This window comes from Nasonia vitripennis (assembly GCF_009193385.2).
Source record: "Nasonia vitripennis strain AsymCx chromosome 1 unlocalized genomic scaffold, Nvit_psr_1.1 chr1_random0006, whole genome shotgun sequence".
Lineage (NCBI taxonomy): Eukaryota > Metazoa > Arthropoda > Insecta > Hymenoptera > Pteromalidae > Nasonia > Nasonia vitripennis.
In genome coordinates this window covers 570,413-583,685 of record NW_022279593.1, presented here as the reverse complement: position 1 = coordinate 583,685, position 13,273 = coordinate 570,413, and the positions used below count along the sequence as shown (strand labels likewise).

Genomic DNA, 13,273 nt, shown 5'->3' with positions numbered 1-13,273 from the left:
CATACAATACGATTGCCCGACGAAAAACAATTCCGGGAATCGCGCGCCACAGCGAGGAGGCGGCCGGGAGAGTCGCGCGCCACAAAGAGGAAGGGGAAACAATAGAGGCTACTCGCAGAGGCACGAGATACAGCGACGGCAGCCAAGGTCAACAGACGGACAACAACAGTACGGCATTTAGCGCGTCAGCACAGGTTAATTCTGCGAATAATGAGAACGGTAATGTAAATAGAATTGATTGGATTTTGGATAGTGGGTGTTCGGACCACGTAATAAATGACGAAAATTATTTTAGCGATTTTATTGTATTAAAGGAACCGATTAATGTCAAAATAGGAGATGGTAAAATTTTGAAAGCAACCAAAGTAGGACATGTAAATAGTAAGTTTGAAACGTTAAATGGAAATGTAACTAATATCAAAATGAAAAATGTTTTTTATGTGAAAGATATGGGTAGGAATTTAATTAATTTTGCAAAAGTAACTGACAATCATAAAGTATTAATTGGAGAAAATGCTAAAATTTATAAAAATAATAATTTAGTAGCAGTAGCTTGGGAAAAGAATAGAATTTATAGAATGACGAGTTATTTAGAAAATGATCTTGAAGCAAATTTAACAACTAAAAGAGATAAGGATAAAATGACTTTAAAAGAGAAATGGCATAGAACGTTAGGTCATGCAAATTTTAATTATTTAAATACTATGTGTAAAAATGATGTATTGGTAGGTTTACCCAAAGTAATAGTCAGAGCATTTTAAATGTGCTACGTGCATAGAGAATAAAATGCACAATATACCATTTGATAATAACAGGAAAAGGGCAAGAGAAATTTTAGAAATAGTTCACACAGATTTAAATGGGCCTCATTCTGAAGGTTATAAAGGAGAAAAATATTTTCTTACTTTTATTGACGATTACAGTAAGGTTGCTAAAGTTTATCCTATTAAGTCTAAAGATGAAGTATACGATAAGTTTGTTGAGTATATAAATTTAGTTGAGAACAAAACGGGAAAGAAAATTAAGAAATTGAGATGTGATAATGGCACCGAATATTTGAATAAAAATATTTATAGAATATTTAAAGGAAAGGGAATTGAATTAGAACCATGTCCACCGTATGTACATGAATTGAATGGTACTGCGGAAAGGTACAATAGGACAATTATGGATAGTGCTAGGTGTTTATTAGCCGAGGCTAAATTAGAAAAGAAGTACTGGCCAGAAGTAGTCTGCGCTGCAGTTTATTTGAAAAATAGAACGATTGCAAACACGATTGAAAGAAACAAATCTCCTTATGAGATATTTTTTAATGAGAAGCCAGATACAAAATATTTGAAAATTTATGGCAGCAAAGTTTTTGTTAGGGTGCCAGAAAGCAAAAGAAATTCAAAATTGGATAGGAAAGCTGATTTAGGAACTTTGGTAGGTTATGATGCAACAGGGTATAGAGTTTTGATTAGAGATAGAGTCATTGTAGCAAGACACGTTGATGTAGTTGAGGAAGATGTCAAATGTATAGGTTTAAATGAGGAATTCGGAAGTGAGAACTCAAGTGAGAATCTTGACAATGAAAATGAAAATTTACCTTCCCATACTACGACTCTCGAGTCTAGTAAGGGAAGTAAAACTGATGATAAAGGAAAAGTACCTGAAATAAAGAGGTCTCAAAGAGAGATTAAAAAGCCTAGTAGATTTGATGATAACTATGTATATAGCGGTTGTATTTATGTAAATTATTGTAGCGCCGATAGTACTGTAAGTTTTGAAGAGGCAATTGAAAGTAATGAATCTAGTTTTTGGAAAAATGCCATGGATAAAGAGATGGATAGTTTAAAGAAAAATAAAACGTGGCAATTAGTTGAAACACCAAAGAATGAAAAGGTATTAGACTTGAAATGGATTTATACAAAGAAAAGCGAAAATGTTTATACAGCGAGAATAGTCGTAAAAGGTTTCCAACAAACGGATGCGTTGGACGATATTTATTCACCTGTTGCTAAGACTCAAACGTTAAAAGTATTATTGTCGTATTGTTGTCAAAATGGTTTATTAGTTGAGCAAATGGATGTCGAGACAGCGTTTTTGAACGGGAACGTAAAATCGAAAGTTTTTGTAAAGCAACCTGAAGGGTATGACGATGGTACTGATAGAGTATGTATATTAAATAAAGCACTGTATGGATTGCGTGAGGGTCCACGAGCGTGGTATGAGTGTCTCGATGACTATTTAAGCGAATTAGGTTTTATAAGAAGCGAACATGACTATTGTTTATATATGTTAAAAGAAAAGGATGAGATTATTTATTTAATTATATTTGTAGATGATCTGTTAATTTGCTATAAGCATAGAAAGAATTTAGATTTGATTAAAAGTTTGTTAAAAGAAAGATTCCAAATGAAAGATTTAGGTAAGATAAGTACGTATTTAGGTATTAATATTGAATATGATGAAAGAAACATGAAATGTCATTAGATCAGAAAAAGTACATTGAATCGTTAGCTAGACAATATCAGATTAAAGAAGCGAAATTATATGAGACTCCAATGGAGCAAAATTTAAAATTAGCACCTGCGGAAGACTTAACACTATAATTTATATCTAATCTAGTTCCTGAACTTATATACAAAAGTGCTCCTATCAAATTTCTGTATTTTACATTTTCATTTAAGTCTTCCGTCTTTTAATAAACTATTTAAGTTGTTTTCAGAACGGTTTTAATGAGCCGCATTATAAGTATGCTTTGAGAGTTTTAAAATATTTATATTTAACTAAAGATTTGAAATTGAGATTTAAGAGAAATGACAAAGTAGATATTCTTGAATGTTATGTTGATGCCAATTGGGCAGGAGATTGAGTAGATAGGAAATCGACGACTGGATATGTTGTAAAGCTGTTTGGAAATGTAATTTATTGGAAGTCTAGAAAACAAGGGAGCGTAACAAAATCGTCAACAGCTGCAGAATATGTTGCACTGTCTGAAGCAGTGAGTGAATGATCTTATTGATTAAAGACTTGTTAAACGATTTTTATGTAGAGTTTAAGAAACCTGTAAATATTTATGAGGATAACTCTGGCGCAGTTAGTATAGCGAAGTATGGTAATTTTACTAAAAGGTCAAAGTACATTGAGGTACATTACCATTTTATAAACGAAAAGTATGTTAAGGATATAATAGATATTGTTAAAGTCAGTTCGGAAAAGAATTTAGCAGATATTTTTACCAAAGCTCTAGGAAGAGTAAGATTTGAAAAATTGAGAGAATTATTGAACTTAATTTAAAGAATATCGTAATTGAAAATATAAATGTAAGGAGGCGTGTTGAGATACAAGCTACATTTATATTATAGTGAAAGAGAGCTACTAGTAAGAAGCGCCACCTTACGTTCATGATTGTTAGTGCATGTGAGCACGGCGCGAGTCACCACTCGTGAGTCAGCCTCCGCAGAGAGCGGTTGTAAGAGAGAGAGAGAGAGAGAGAGAGAGAGAGTATGTCGGGCGAGTTTGTGTTTACTTAAATAAAGTTAAGCTTATGAAGCCAGTGCATTTGTCACGATCCACGGAATATATCAACAATCTTGTCAAAAATATTTACATCAAATTTTACATAAAATTTTATGTAAAGATTTTAAACCATTAGATATAAAATTTCATATGCACGAATAAAATTGTAAGACTTTATGTAATATTTCACATAAAATTTATGTTAAATTGTACACGTAAAAGTTCTAAATTATTACATAAAATTTGATGTAAAATTAGGTGTAAATATTTTTAACGAAGTATTATTATTAAAAAATGTTGTAATATACCAGAGAGATAGTTAAATGTAAAATTTTATAAAAATTATGCACTGATTTTTTTTTTTTTATGAAATTATACAATTAAAATAGAAATCTAAATTAAATAGATAAGTTTTTGTGGGAAATTTGAATTTTAATCTATCAATAATTTTGTGTTTATATTGTAATATCAATTCTTTCAAAGTATATGGTACTCAAAAATGTTAAAAAATGTACAAAGTTATTTGGAATAATAATATAAATAATAAAGACATATTAAATATTTAAATTATAATTTATTTTTTAGAACCAAGTTTTAACCATCGTTTTCGAGGAGTTGCAAAGATTGCAGGACAATCTTCGCCAACAAGGAGAAACGTTGCGTGAATTGCAGCAAAACAATCGAGGTGAATTATTGAATTATTATTTTGTATTAATTAAACTTTAGTATTTCAAATAAAGAATTGAAAATAATAAAAATTTATTAAAAATGATTGCAGGTAATAATAGAGGAAACAATAATCGAGGAGGAGCAAATGGCAAAGGAAAAGGCAGAGGCAGAGGAAGAGGAGGAATTTTTATATATCACTATTACAATAAACAACAATAATTTTATAACTTGTAACTTATAACTATATGTATTTAAATACAAAATAAAAATAAAAAAAATATGTATGACTGAGTTTCACATGAAAATATGTATTTTTTAGTACACTAGCAAGTTTAGATGCGCTCCGTGCGTTTTTTTTAATATAAAAATGGTCAAAAATGTTTTTTAGATCCATATGTTGAATACTAAGCATTCTACAAAAAAAGTTAAATTAAGAAGTTGTAGATCTTTGAAAAATACAACTATTTTCTATTGACATGATATCATGAAAATGCTTATAACTCAAGTTCGTAGCTAATCGGTTTCCTGTAGCAAAAAAAAAATCGATTATTTATCATAATACTTTGCGGCTCTATGCTTTACATGAAAATGTTGAAAATAAAAGTTGTAGTTATTCTTAAAACACGGCTTTTTATGGTGACAAACTTGCTTACTTTCTATTTATCATTTTCTTTATTTAGTTGCAATTTGTTAGTTCGCAATGGCCAGTGCAATTGTTGAAATTTTTGAATTAATGAAATATATCAATGGGGGAAGTAGAGCATTTGAAGAAGATTGCAGTATCTTAAATTCTAATTATATTCTATTATGTGGGCTTTGTAGTACTTTAATGTGTGATGTTGCGCTTTTTATAACCGATTCCGGTGACGCAAACAATCAGTTTACACTAGCTTTTACTTCAATCTCCGTACCGCGGACTCTTACATCTACAGAAGGGGACAACGTGTAGGTCTAGGAACAGGTATGCCTGGCGTGGCAGAGGTGTCGAAATAAAGCTTATTACACAATATTTATTCTGAATAACAATAATCGTATATTCTGCAACCCCCAGTATGGATCAGTCTTAGTCTGATTACAAATTACCCGTAATAATTCAGCTTTGAACTCGGCGCGTGATGTTATTCGATGATGAACGAACTCACCAAAATAAACATGATAATCCCCGGTTACTGGTTTGACGAACAAATAACGAACTTTTACTAGGAAAACAACCAAGACCAACCGTGCTTCCGTGACTCTAAATTCCGTATTTAAATCGCCCAAAATGGCGCGGCGTTCGTCAAGATGGCATTCGGTCGTTATAGTTGCCCCCTGGGAATCGCTGGTATTTATTCGCTCGTTGGCGCCTTTCCCGCAGTGGGAATATTTGCGGAAAAGCGCGAAAATCTCCTAAAACGTCGCGAAAACCACCGCAATAAGGGATACTTTGGTGGCGGTACGAACAACGGTTATTCGTAAGGCGAAACCGCGACTACTACTCGTTGAGAGGATAACGCTACAGCCGCTCGACGACACCACGCAACTATTTTACAGGAATTTCGGGTTACCGGACTTAAAAGGCCAACGGCGTCTCGACTTAGTGTTCTCCTAATTGCTGGATCTGTTGATCGACAGCGACTCGATGGTTCTTCATGATGAGGCTGGATCGCTTGGCGATCAACAGCGGCGCTACGCAACACCAGAGACCATTACTGGATCGTTTATCGACTCTACAACGGCTCAGTAATTCCCCTTGTTCGAAGCTGGATCGCTTGGCGATCAACAGCGGCGCTACCCAATTAGTCGACGATTTCTGGTTCGCTTAACGATCAACAGAAGACTGACAATTCTCCGAGTACGTTGCTGGATTGCTGAGCAATCAACAGTGGCTCAACAGATTTATTAAAATGCCGGGATCCAGTTAGATCGACCGCGTCTCAACGCTCCGAAACGAGTATTCTCTCGTTCTTGACACACGTAATTTCGTTCCGCGTCACGTACCCCAACCAATACATCCACGACCAACAATTAGTGGCCCTCGTGCCGAATATGCAACAACTTACTTAATCTTCTACTTCGACTCCGACTTCTTCCTACTGCCCGGCGACTTCCTCTATCTCTCGCTCTGGATCCGTTGAAATGGGGTTGGTGGTAGCAAGTGCGTCCTTTCGGTTCAGCAGTCGAGGATATTGTGTTCTAGAAGGAAGTCTCGTTCACCCTAATAGTCCTGCGCATTCCCGGAAAACCCGAATCCGCGCCCCCTATATTAATTAACGGCGGCGCGACACCGCCGGCGTCAAACGCACGGACGCTCCCTTCCGTCCGCGTTTAACGAGCGAGAAAAAGACAGCGCAAACATGTCATATCGTCCTGACGCGGCATCTAGCTCTGAAGTTATATTCAAGTCATCGTGCAGTCGCGGTGCACGGGACTCCCACTAGCGCACTGGACCGCGCCAGTACGGTGGTATGGCTCGGTTAGTGGTGCGCGCTAGTGGTGTATGTCGCTTACTCGTGTCGCGACGCGACTCCTAGTGTGTACAGGAGCAGGTGCGTGCTGGCTGCGTCGGTACAGCGGTACCCGACAACACCTGACGGACCGCGGCGGCGCTACCGTGAAGGACATAGTCACCTGCCAAGCCCGCAAGGGAGCCACCGCTGCTCCACGAGGCTAGCAGGTGAGGTTATTTTTCTCGTCGCGACGACAATCAATGTTATTGTTCTTCTGCTGCATGATAAATTGCAGCAGAGAACAACATTGATTGCGCAGACAATTTAGTACCAGTGTACACGTGTAGCCGAGCAGGCTACACGTCGCAAATGTTCAAAATATGTTAGTGGATAAATACTTTGATTTCTGATTAAACTCTAGTTCGTTAAGTGATTACCCACATGAAATAAATATTCAAATCACCACTAATAATGGTAACAGTAAGACTCTGAACACCTATTATAGTTATCAGGCACGAAATTCTGGGCAGTGCCATTGTAGGTGTTTTTTTACTTCTAAATCAGTAAGTAAATGGGAAATTGATGCATTTTATTAAAAACAAAAATTATTGCTTAAAACTTTTTCTATTAAGCATTTACTTTGTGGAATTTATTTTATTGTTGCAGGTTCTTCAATGTTTATAATGTTTGTAGCAGATAAATTTTTCTACCAGCCTCTTGACTGGTAAAGTATATTATTTTTCATTTATTAAAATTATTGTTTATCTTGTATATAAATGATTTTGTTGCATTTTATTGCAAAGTATAATATGTCATTGATATTTCATTATAGTCAAAAATTGCATAAAAATTTGTTTACGGTTAAAATTATGATTAAAATATTGTTCTTATTTTAATTTTTATTTTTGTTATTATTAATTTTTCAATACAATAATGATTGTTATTTATGATTGTTATAATTTGCTATGTATAATCTAGTTACAATTTAATTAATGTATACAATGCATAAGTTACAATTTAGTAAAAGTATCTTGTTCAATATTTGTTTAAGAGTTAATGATTTAAATTTTTATAATTTATATGTATTTTTATAATTCTGAGGCATAGTATTATGTTCAGAGCAAGCAAGATTAAAGATTTATCGTTTTAGATTTTGTGTTTATATGCGGTAGTTGTATATGTATGTACCCATCTACACATATGTAAGTGTTTAGTGGACGCAAGAATCCCTATATAAAAAAGTCATGACCGGATGAAGTGAAGCCAAGAATGCGTCAATAGTATTAAAAATGTAATATAATACTATAATACATATCAAATTATAATTTGTGTATTTATAATATTCTAGAGACATTCTACTCTCGAGACTATTCTATTCACGAGACATAACCTTAAAATTTTAAAAGGAAGTTGGCGATGAAACCGCGGCAATTTTGAAATTTATATGAGCGCGAATATATATATATATATATATATATATATATATATATATATATATATATATATATATATATATATATATATATATCTGTGTGTGTATGTGTGCGTGTGTGTGTGATAAAAGCAATATAAGTGACTTGCTGCTGTCAGCCATAGCAAGGCAGCACACATTATGTGTAGGATATGATAAAGTAGTGGTTGACAAAGACAAGCCTCTACCGTTCACAGGCTTACAGGATACGGACTGTGCAATAATATATGGGGATTATGCGTGTACTTAAAAAAAAAGGAGTGATAAGAAAGTAACAGAATTACAAGATTCAGGAAGATAGAAGAAAGAGAAGGTTTAGTCAGAAAAAGGTAAAAGGAAGTAGAGTTTAAACATTTTGAAAATTTAGTCTAGGCGTTGTGTAGAATATAGTATATTCAGTATATGTAGTGAATTAGAGCGCAAAAAGTTCGTTTAGAAAAGTATGAAGTGTAATATAAGGTCACTTCATATAAAAATTAGTAAAAGTATGTATATATATATATATATATATATATATATATATATATATATATATATATATATATATATATATATATATATACATACATGGTGATGAGTATGATAATATACAGTTACAGTTCAAGTGTTTATTATAGTTAGAGTGAAAACAATGCGCAAACTGGTAATGCGCCTCTGGCTGTTCAGGTAAACAGTGTCACAGGGTGAAGTTAAATAAAATCTGCTACGGTAGCTGGTTTTGCAATACTTTTTATAATAACTGTACAATTTTAGAGACCTCTATCCAAAAAAGAATTGAAACAGCATGTCGAGCAAATTGAACAGCAACAGCATGACCAGTGAAATTAATTTTCTTTTTTAGTTTGAGGTCTCTAAAATTGTATAGTTACTATAAAAAACATTACAAAGCTATTTGTCTCAGCAAACTTGACTTAACAAATTTTAATTTTGTTCAACACATACCTGCTAGATAGCAATCCAGTTGAGAGTCCTCCAAGATGATGTTATTGGAAAGTGCGATGGATGGTCAGCTTCTTAAATCTGCTCTCCGTTTGTGAACCTGCAACTACAAATATATTGTAAACAAAAACTGTAAATTTATACGATGGGAATCTATGGCAAATAAAAAGGAAATGTTGAGAGTCGTCCAGTTGATGTTGCTGGAGACTGATGAACTGTCAGCTTTTCACTCGCAGCTGATAAGGCTGGGCTTTCCTGTACAGCCGCCTGGACAGCCTCCTTCTAGCCGCAGATGTACGCAGGCGAGGTGGGCGCGATGTACAGCTTTTCCAGGAATTGCCTCTCGACTTATCAACGATTGGGTTCTGAGGAGCAAGTTTGTTTATTACAAATTGGTATTTTTGTTAAAACATAATATTACACTTACTACACTTGACAATTGAACAAACAAGATTGCAATGCAAGATAGATAATTATTGATGATCAATAATTGTCGCTCGAGAAAATTTCTTAGCTCTTCACGCACAAGTCGCTAAAGCAAGAATGAACGACAATTCTCGGTAATTTAAACAGGAGATAAAACATAAGAAAATCGCGCGCATACGGCGCAGTCGCGCGCATGCGGCGCATGTCCAGCGGCGCGAATTTTGAATCTCTTAAATTCAAAATGATAATAAAAAACTTTTGGAAAAATTCTAATATTAAATATTATAACCTAGTGGATATAAAAATGTCTTAGAATGTAGAAATACATGTATTACCAGCTAACTAATAACCTCTGCTTATTTCTATAAAAAATATTACTTGATTGTACATATTGCGAGTAAGATTGTTTTATAGATAATAGCAGACACAATGCAGTTAACTTGTGACTGCAATATTCATACATTCTAGTAGAATGGATATACGAAAGTATAGCAGCTGGTTACTCGTTACCTATCAATAATTTTCAAATAATACTTATCGAGTAAAAGTTTTGACATACACTGCTTCTTCATCTCGTTCAAATCATAAGTGGCCTTCTATGCTGTTGCTACCCTCGATGATAACTTCTGCTTTTCCAGTGACTACATGAAGGTGATCCAACGTAGTTTAATTGATTTCCCTCTAGAAAACACAATTTCAAATATATCAGCTGTGTAACAAAATCTAACGAAACTATTTTCATGTCCACAAAATTATCGCACTTTGTCTTTTTACACTATTAACTCTTTCGAATATTTCATGCAAAAGCTAAATACGATAACTTTCTGAATATCTACATCAATTACAATATAGAAATGTCGCAGCATAAATTAAAAGTTACTTATCTAATTGAGGCTGCTGGTCGTCGTTTGAATGTTCATCAAACTTGTTCATCTTCTTCATCTTCAGCTGAGAAGTGATAATGAGTGTCAGTATAAATGACGACATTGATTTTCTTCTTCTTTTTGTTTCTCAAACTATGTAAAATCAGCATCCTAAGTAAGGGGGACGCAATGGCACTCATGTAAAACTCTACATTACTTAGACAATGTAGAAAAATCGATACCCAAAGAGGAAGTTTTCACATGATTGCAGGAATGTAAGCCAACATTTTCTTGAAGACCAAGATATTTGTCTGCTGCACCATACATTTTATTTTTTCCAAAAAGCTGCTTCCTATGGTCAGCCTCTTCCCACCGCATGTTCATGGCTTTGTTGGCCGATGTTCAATTACTGCTACAACTTTGTACTGACCCTGCTAAATAAACAAATTACTTGAAATAAACAATTTTATAGAATAATTCAAATGCAATGTCCTAACAATCAATCTCTGTTTTAATTTTGATTAAATATGACTGAGATTGATTGTGAGGTTAGGTCAAAGTATACATACTCATGGTTATGTTTTTGAAGACTCCGAACTGCACAAAACTCATGAGAACTACTGCACTAGAGTTAATAACTGCACTACACACATAGTTTTCGTTTTATAACTCTTGTAAATATGTTTATTTAAACTTCTACTGCTACTGCTGCTCCAATTTGTACTACTGCGCGGTACTAGAGTAAACGTAGACTGCTGCAGAAGACACATCTCCAAATATGATGGCGTCTGCTTTGCATCCTTGCTCCGAAACGGGATATTGTATTAAAAAAATTACTTAATTTCTGAACAACAAAATGCATTGCAACATCATCGCTGTTTTTGATAAGTTGCATTGCAAACAAACAGCGCAGTGTACTGAAAAATTGCAGGCAAATTGTCACTTCAACATGTCCCGCAATTTGTCGGCACGCGTGCTGACAATTTGCCTGCTTACAGTGCGCCTGACCGCAAAATGACGGCAATATGACGGCAAACGCGCCGAGCAACGGTTGCGCTGATATTGCTCAGCATGCGATGTTTTCTGGGAGTATATTAAACATATATAGTCATTGTACAAGTATTTCATAGAAGCAAGTGTGAAAAGTTTAGTTTTTCAAGAATTTAGTATGGGTATAGTGAAGAAATGTCAGTTTCTACCTTTATTGTTCTACAAACTACAATGTCTAAAAAGATGCATATACCTGGTGATCATGTACAATATAGTATATTTAATATACATAGTGAATTTGACTAAAAAAAGTTGTTTTAAACTAGTATGTTGTGTAATATAAGGTCACTTCTTATGAACATCAGGTCCTGCGCACGGACGGAAAGTCACTCTTTGGAGAATGAGGCTTCAGTACTAGAAAGACTTTTTTCAAATAGGTATTTAGGCTTTTTAAATACAGTGAATCTGTTCTGAATTTAATTTTCTACAAAATAGCCATAATACTTTTATGAAAAAACCTTTTTGTAAAAAATGTCTCAGAAAGAATTGAAAAAAACACATTTTTGGTCAAATCCGATAGGCGTTCGCCCTGGGTATAAGACGTTTCTTCGAAACTCTTTATACGGGGCGAGTGCCTAAAAAAGCAGAAAGATTTAGTAAAAAATATGAACATAGATAGATTGAAAGTAAAAAGAAAAAAAGATCTTGTTGAAAACATGAATAAAAAAATATTGAAAGTTAAGAGAATCAAGGATGTTGTCGAAAATATGAATAAAGAAAGATTCAAAGTTAGGAGAAGCTAGGATGTTGTTGGAAAAATGAAAGAAGAAAGATTGAAAGTTAAGAGAAACAAGGATGTTGTTGGGAACCTAAATGAAGAAAGACTGAAAGCTAAGAGAAGCAAGGATGTAGTAGAAAATATAAATGAAGATAGATTGAAAAGAAAAACATTACAGATTCAGTTAAAAATATGAATAATGATAGATTTCATAAACGTCAACAAACTCAACAAATTAAAAACTGCTGCCAAGTCCTTGGCACTTAGCTTCCTCCTGTTCCGCTTTTTGTTGTATTGTTTTAAATGTAATAGTAGATTGTGCCAACTCCATACAAGTAGCACCTACTATTTTTTTAATGAGTGCAAGGTATATAATGCATTCTGGCGCACGCATTTTCGGGCATCAAGTAGCCGTAAATTATTTATTATATTTGTCGATTTTTATTGTCATGAATTTTTTTAAAAAGTTTGACAATTTAGTTTTGGAGATATAAAATTTTAAAAATCACTTTTTTATCATAACAATTGAACGAAACGGCCAATCTAAAAAATGTTGCTGGAAAAAGTAGGCAATTTTATGCTCTTTTAAAAAAAGCAAAAATATTTTTTGAAAAATCGAAAAATGGCTATAATATGGCTATAAAATAGTCAGAATCATAAAAAAAATGTTTGCCAAATTCAGAAACAGAAAACATATATGCATGTAAATTTTATTACGATCCGTCAAGTAATTCTAGAATTATAACGGTATACGTACATACACATATACACACACAGCCATCCGCTCGGACATTTTCTAAAAACGCATGATTCGTACTCCAAATACCTCTAAATGCGTTTCTACGAAGTTTTAGCGAAACTGAAAATTTTACTATTACAAAGCTTTCTTTTAGGAGGAAGCAACAACTGTGCCTTTAACTCCATATAGAAAAAATTCCCCGCTTCTTCGCTGATTTGTTTTGATCGTGCCCGGCGCGGTGCTTTCGGTTTTTCTATAGCGGTTGTGTTCACAGACTTAAGGTCCGTGTGCATAGGAGTCGACCTAGCCTAGTTCCTAGACCTTAGTGATTTTTGCGGCTGAATCTACAATAACGGTTTGTTTGGTCGCAACTTATCGATTTACCCTGAATATGTCTTAAACTCTACAAATTCGCTTATTTTCGCTATAATCTAACTTAAACTAAAATATAATATCCTAATTTTA

General features: G+C 34.0%; 1 protein-coding gene and 1 long non-coding RNA gene across 20 annotated transcripts in view; one reads left to right on the top strand and one right to left on the bottom strand.

Moving 5' to 3' along the window:
- Positions 1–13,273, top strand: part of Dop2 (dopamine receptor type D2) — a 572,837-nt gene that overhangs the window by 447,823 nt on the left and 111,741 nt on the right. Inside the window, exons 5-6 of one of the 18 annotated variants that reach the window (XR_004227942.2) lie at positions 4,090–4,189; positions 4,283–4,444. Coding sequence is in view for 1 of the 2 variants with exons in the window: in XM_031932058.1 (XP_031787918.1) it covers positions 7,269–7,302 (34 nt within the window). In the remaining variant the exon portion in view is untranslated. 18 annotated transcript variants of the gene reach the window in all.
- On the bottom strand, positions 9,063–11,286 carry LOC116417714. Of its 2 annotated transcripts, none has more exons than XR_004227978.1 (4): positions 10,871–11,286; positions 10,627–10,732; positions 9,998–10,119; positions 9,063–9,377 (listed from the first exon to the last, which is right to left on the bottom strand). It is a non-coding gene; the product is annotated as an uncharacterized LOC116417714 (long non-coding RNA). The 2 variants fall into 2 exon arrangements; XR_004227977.1 differs by having other exon boundaries at positions 10,627–10,735; positions 10,871–11,285.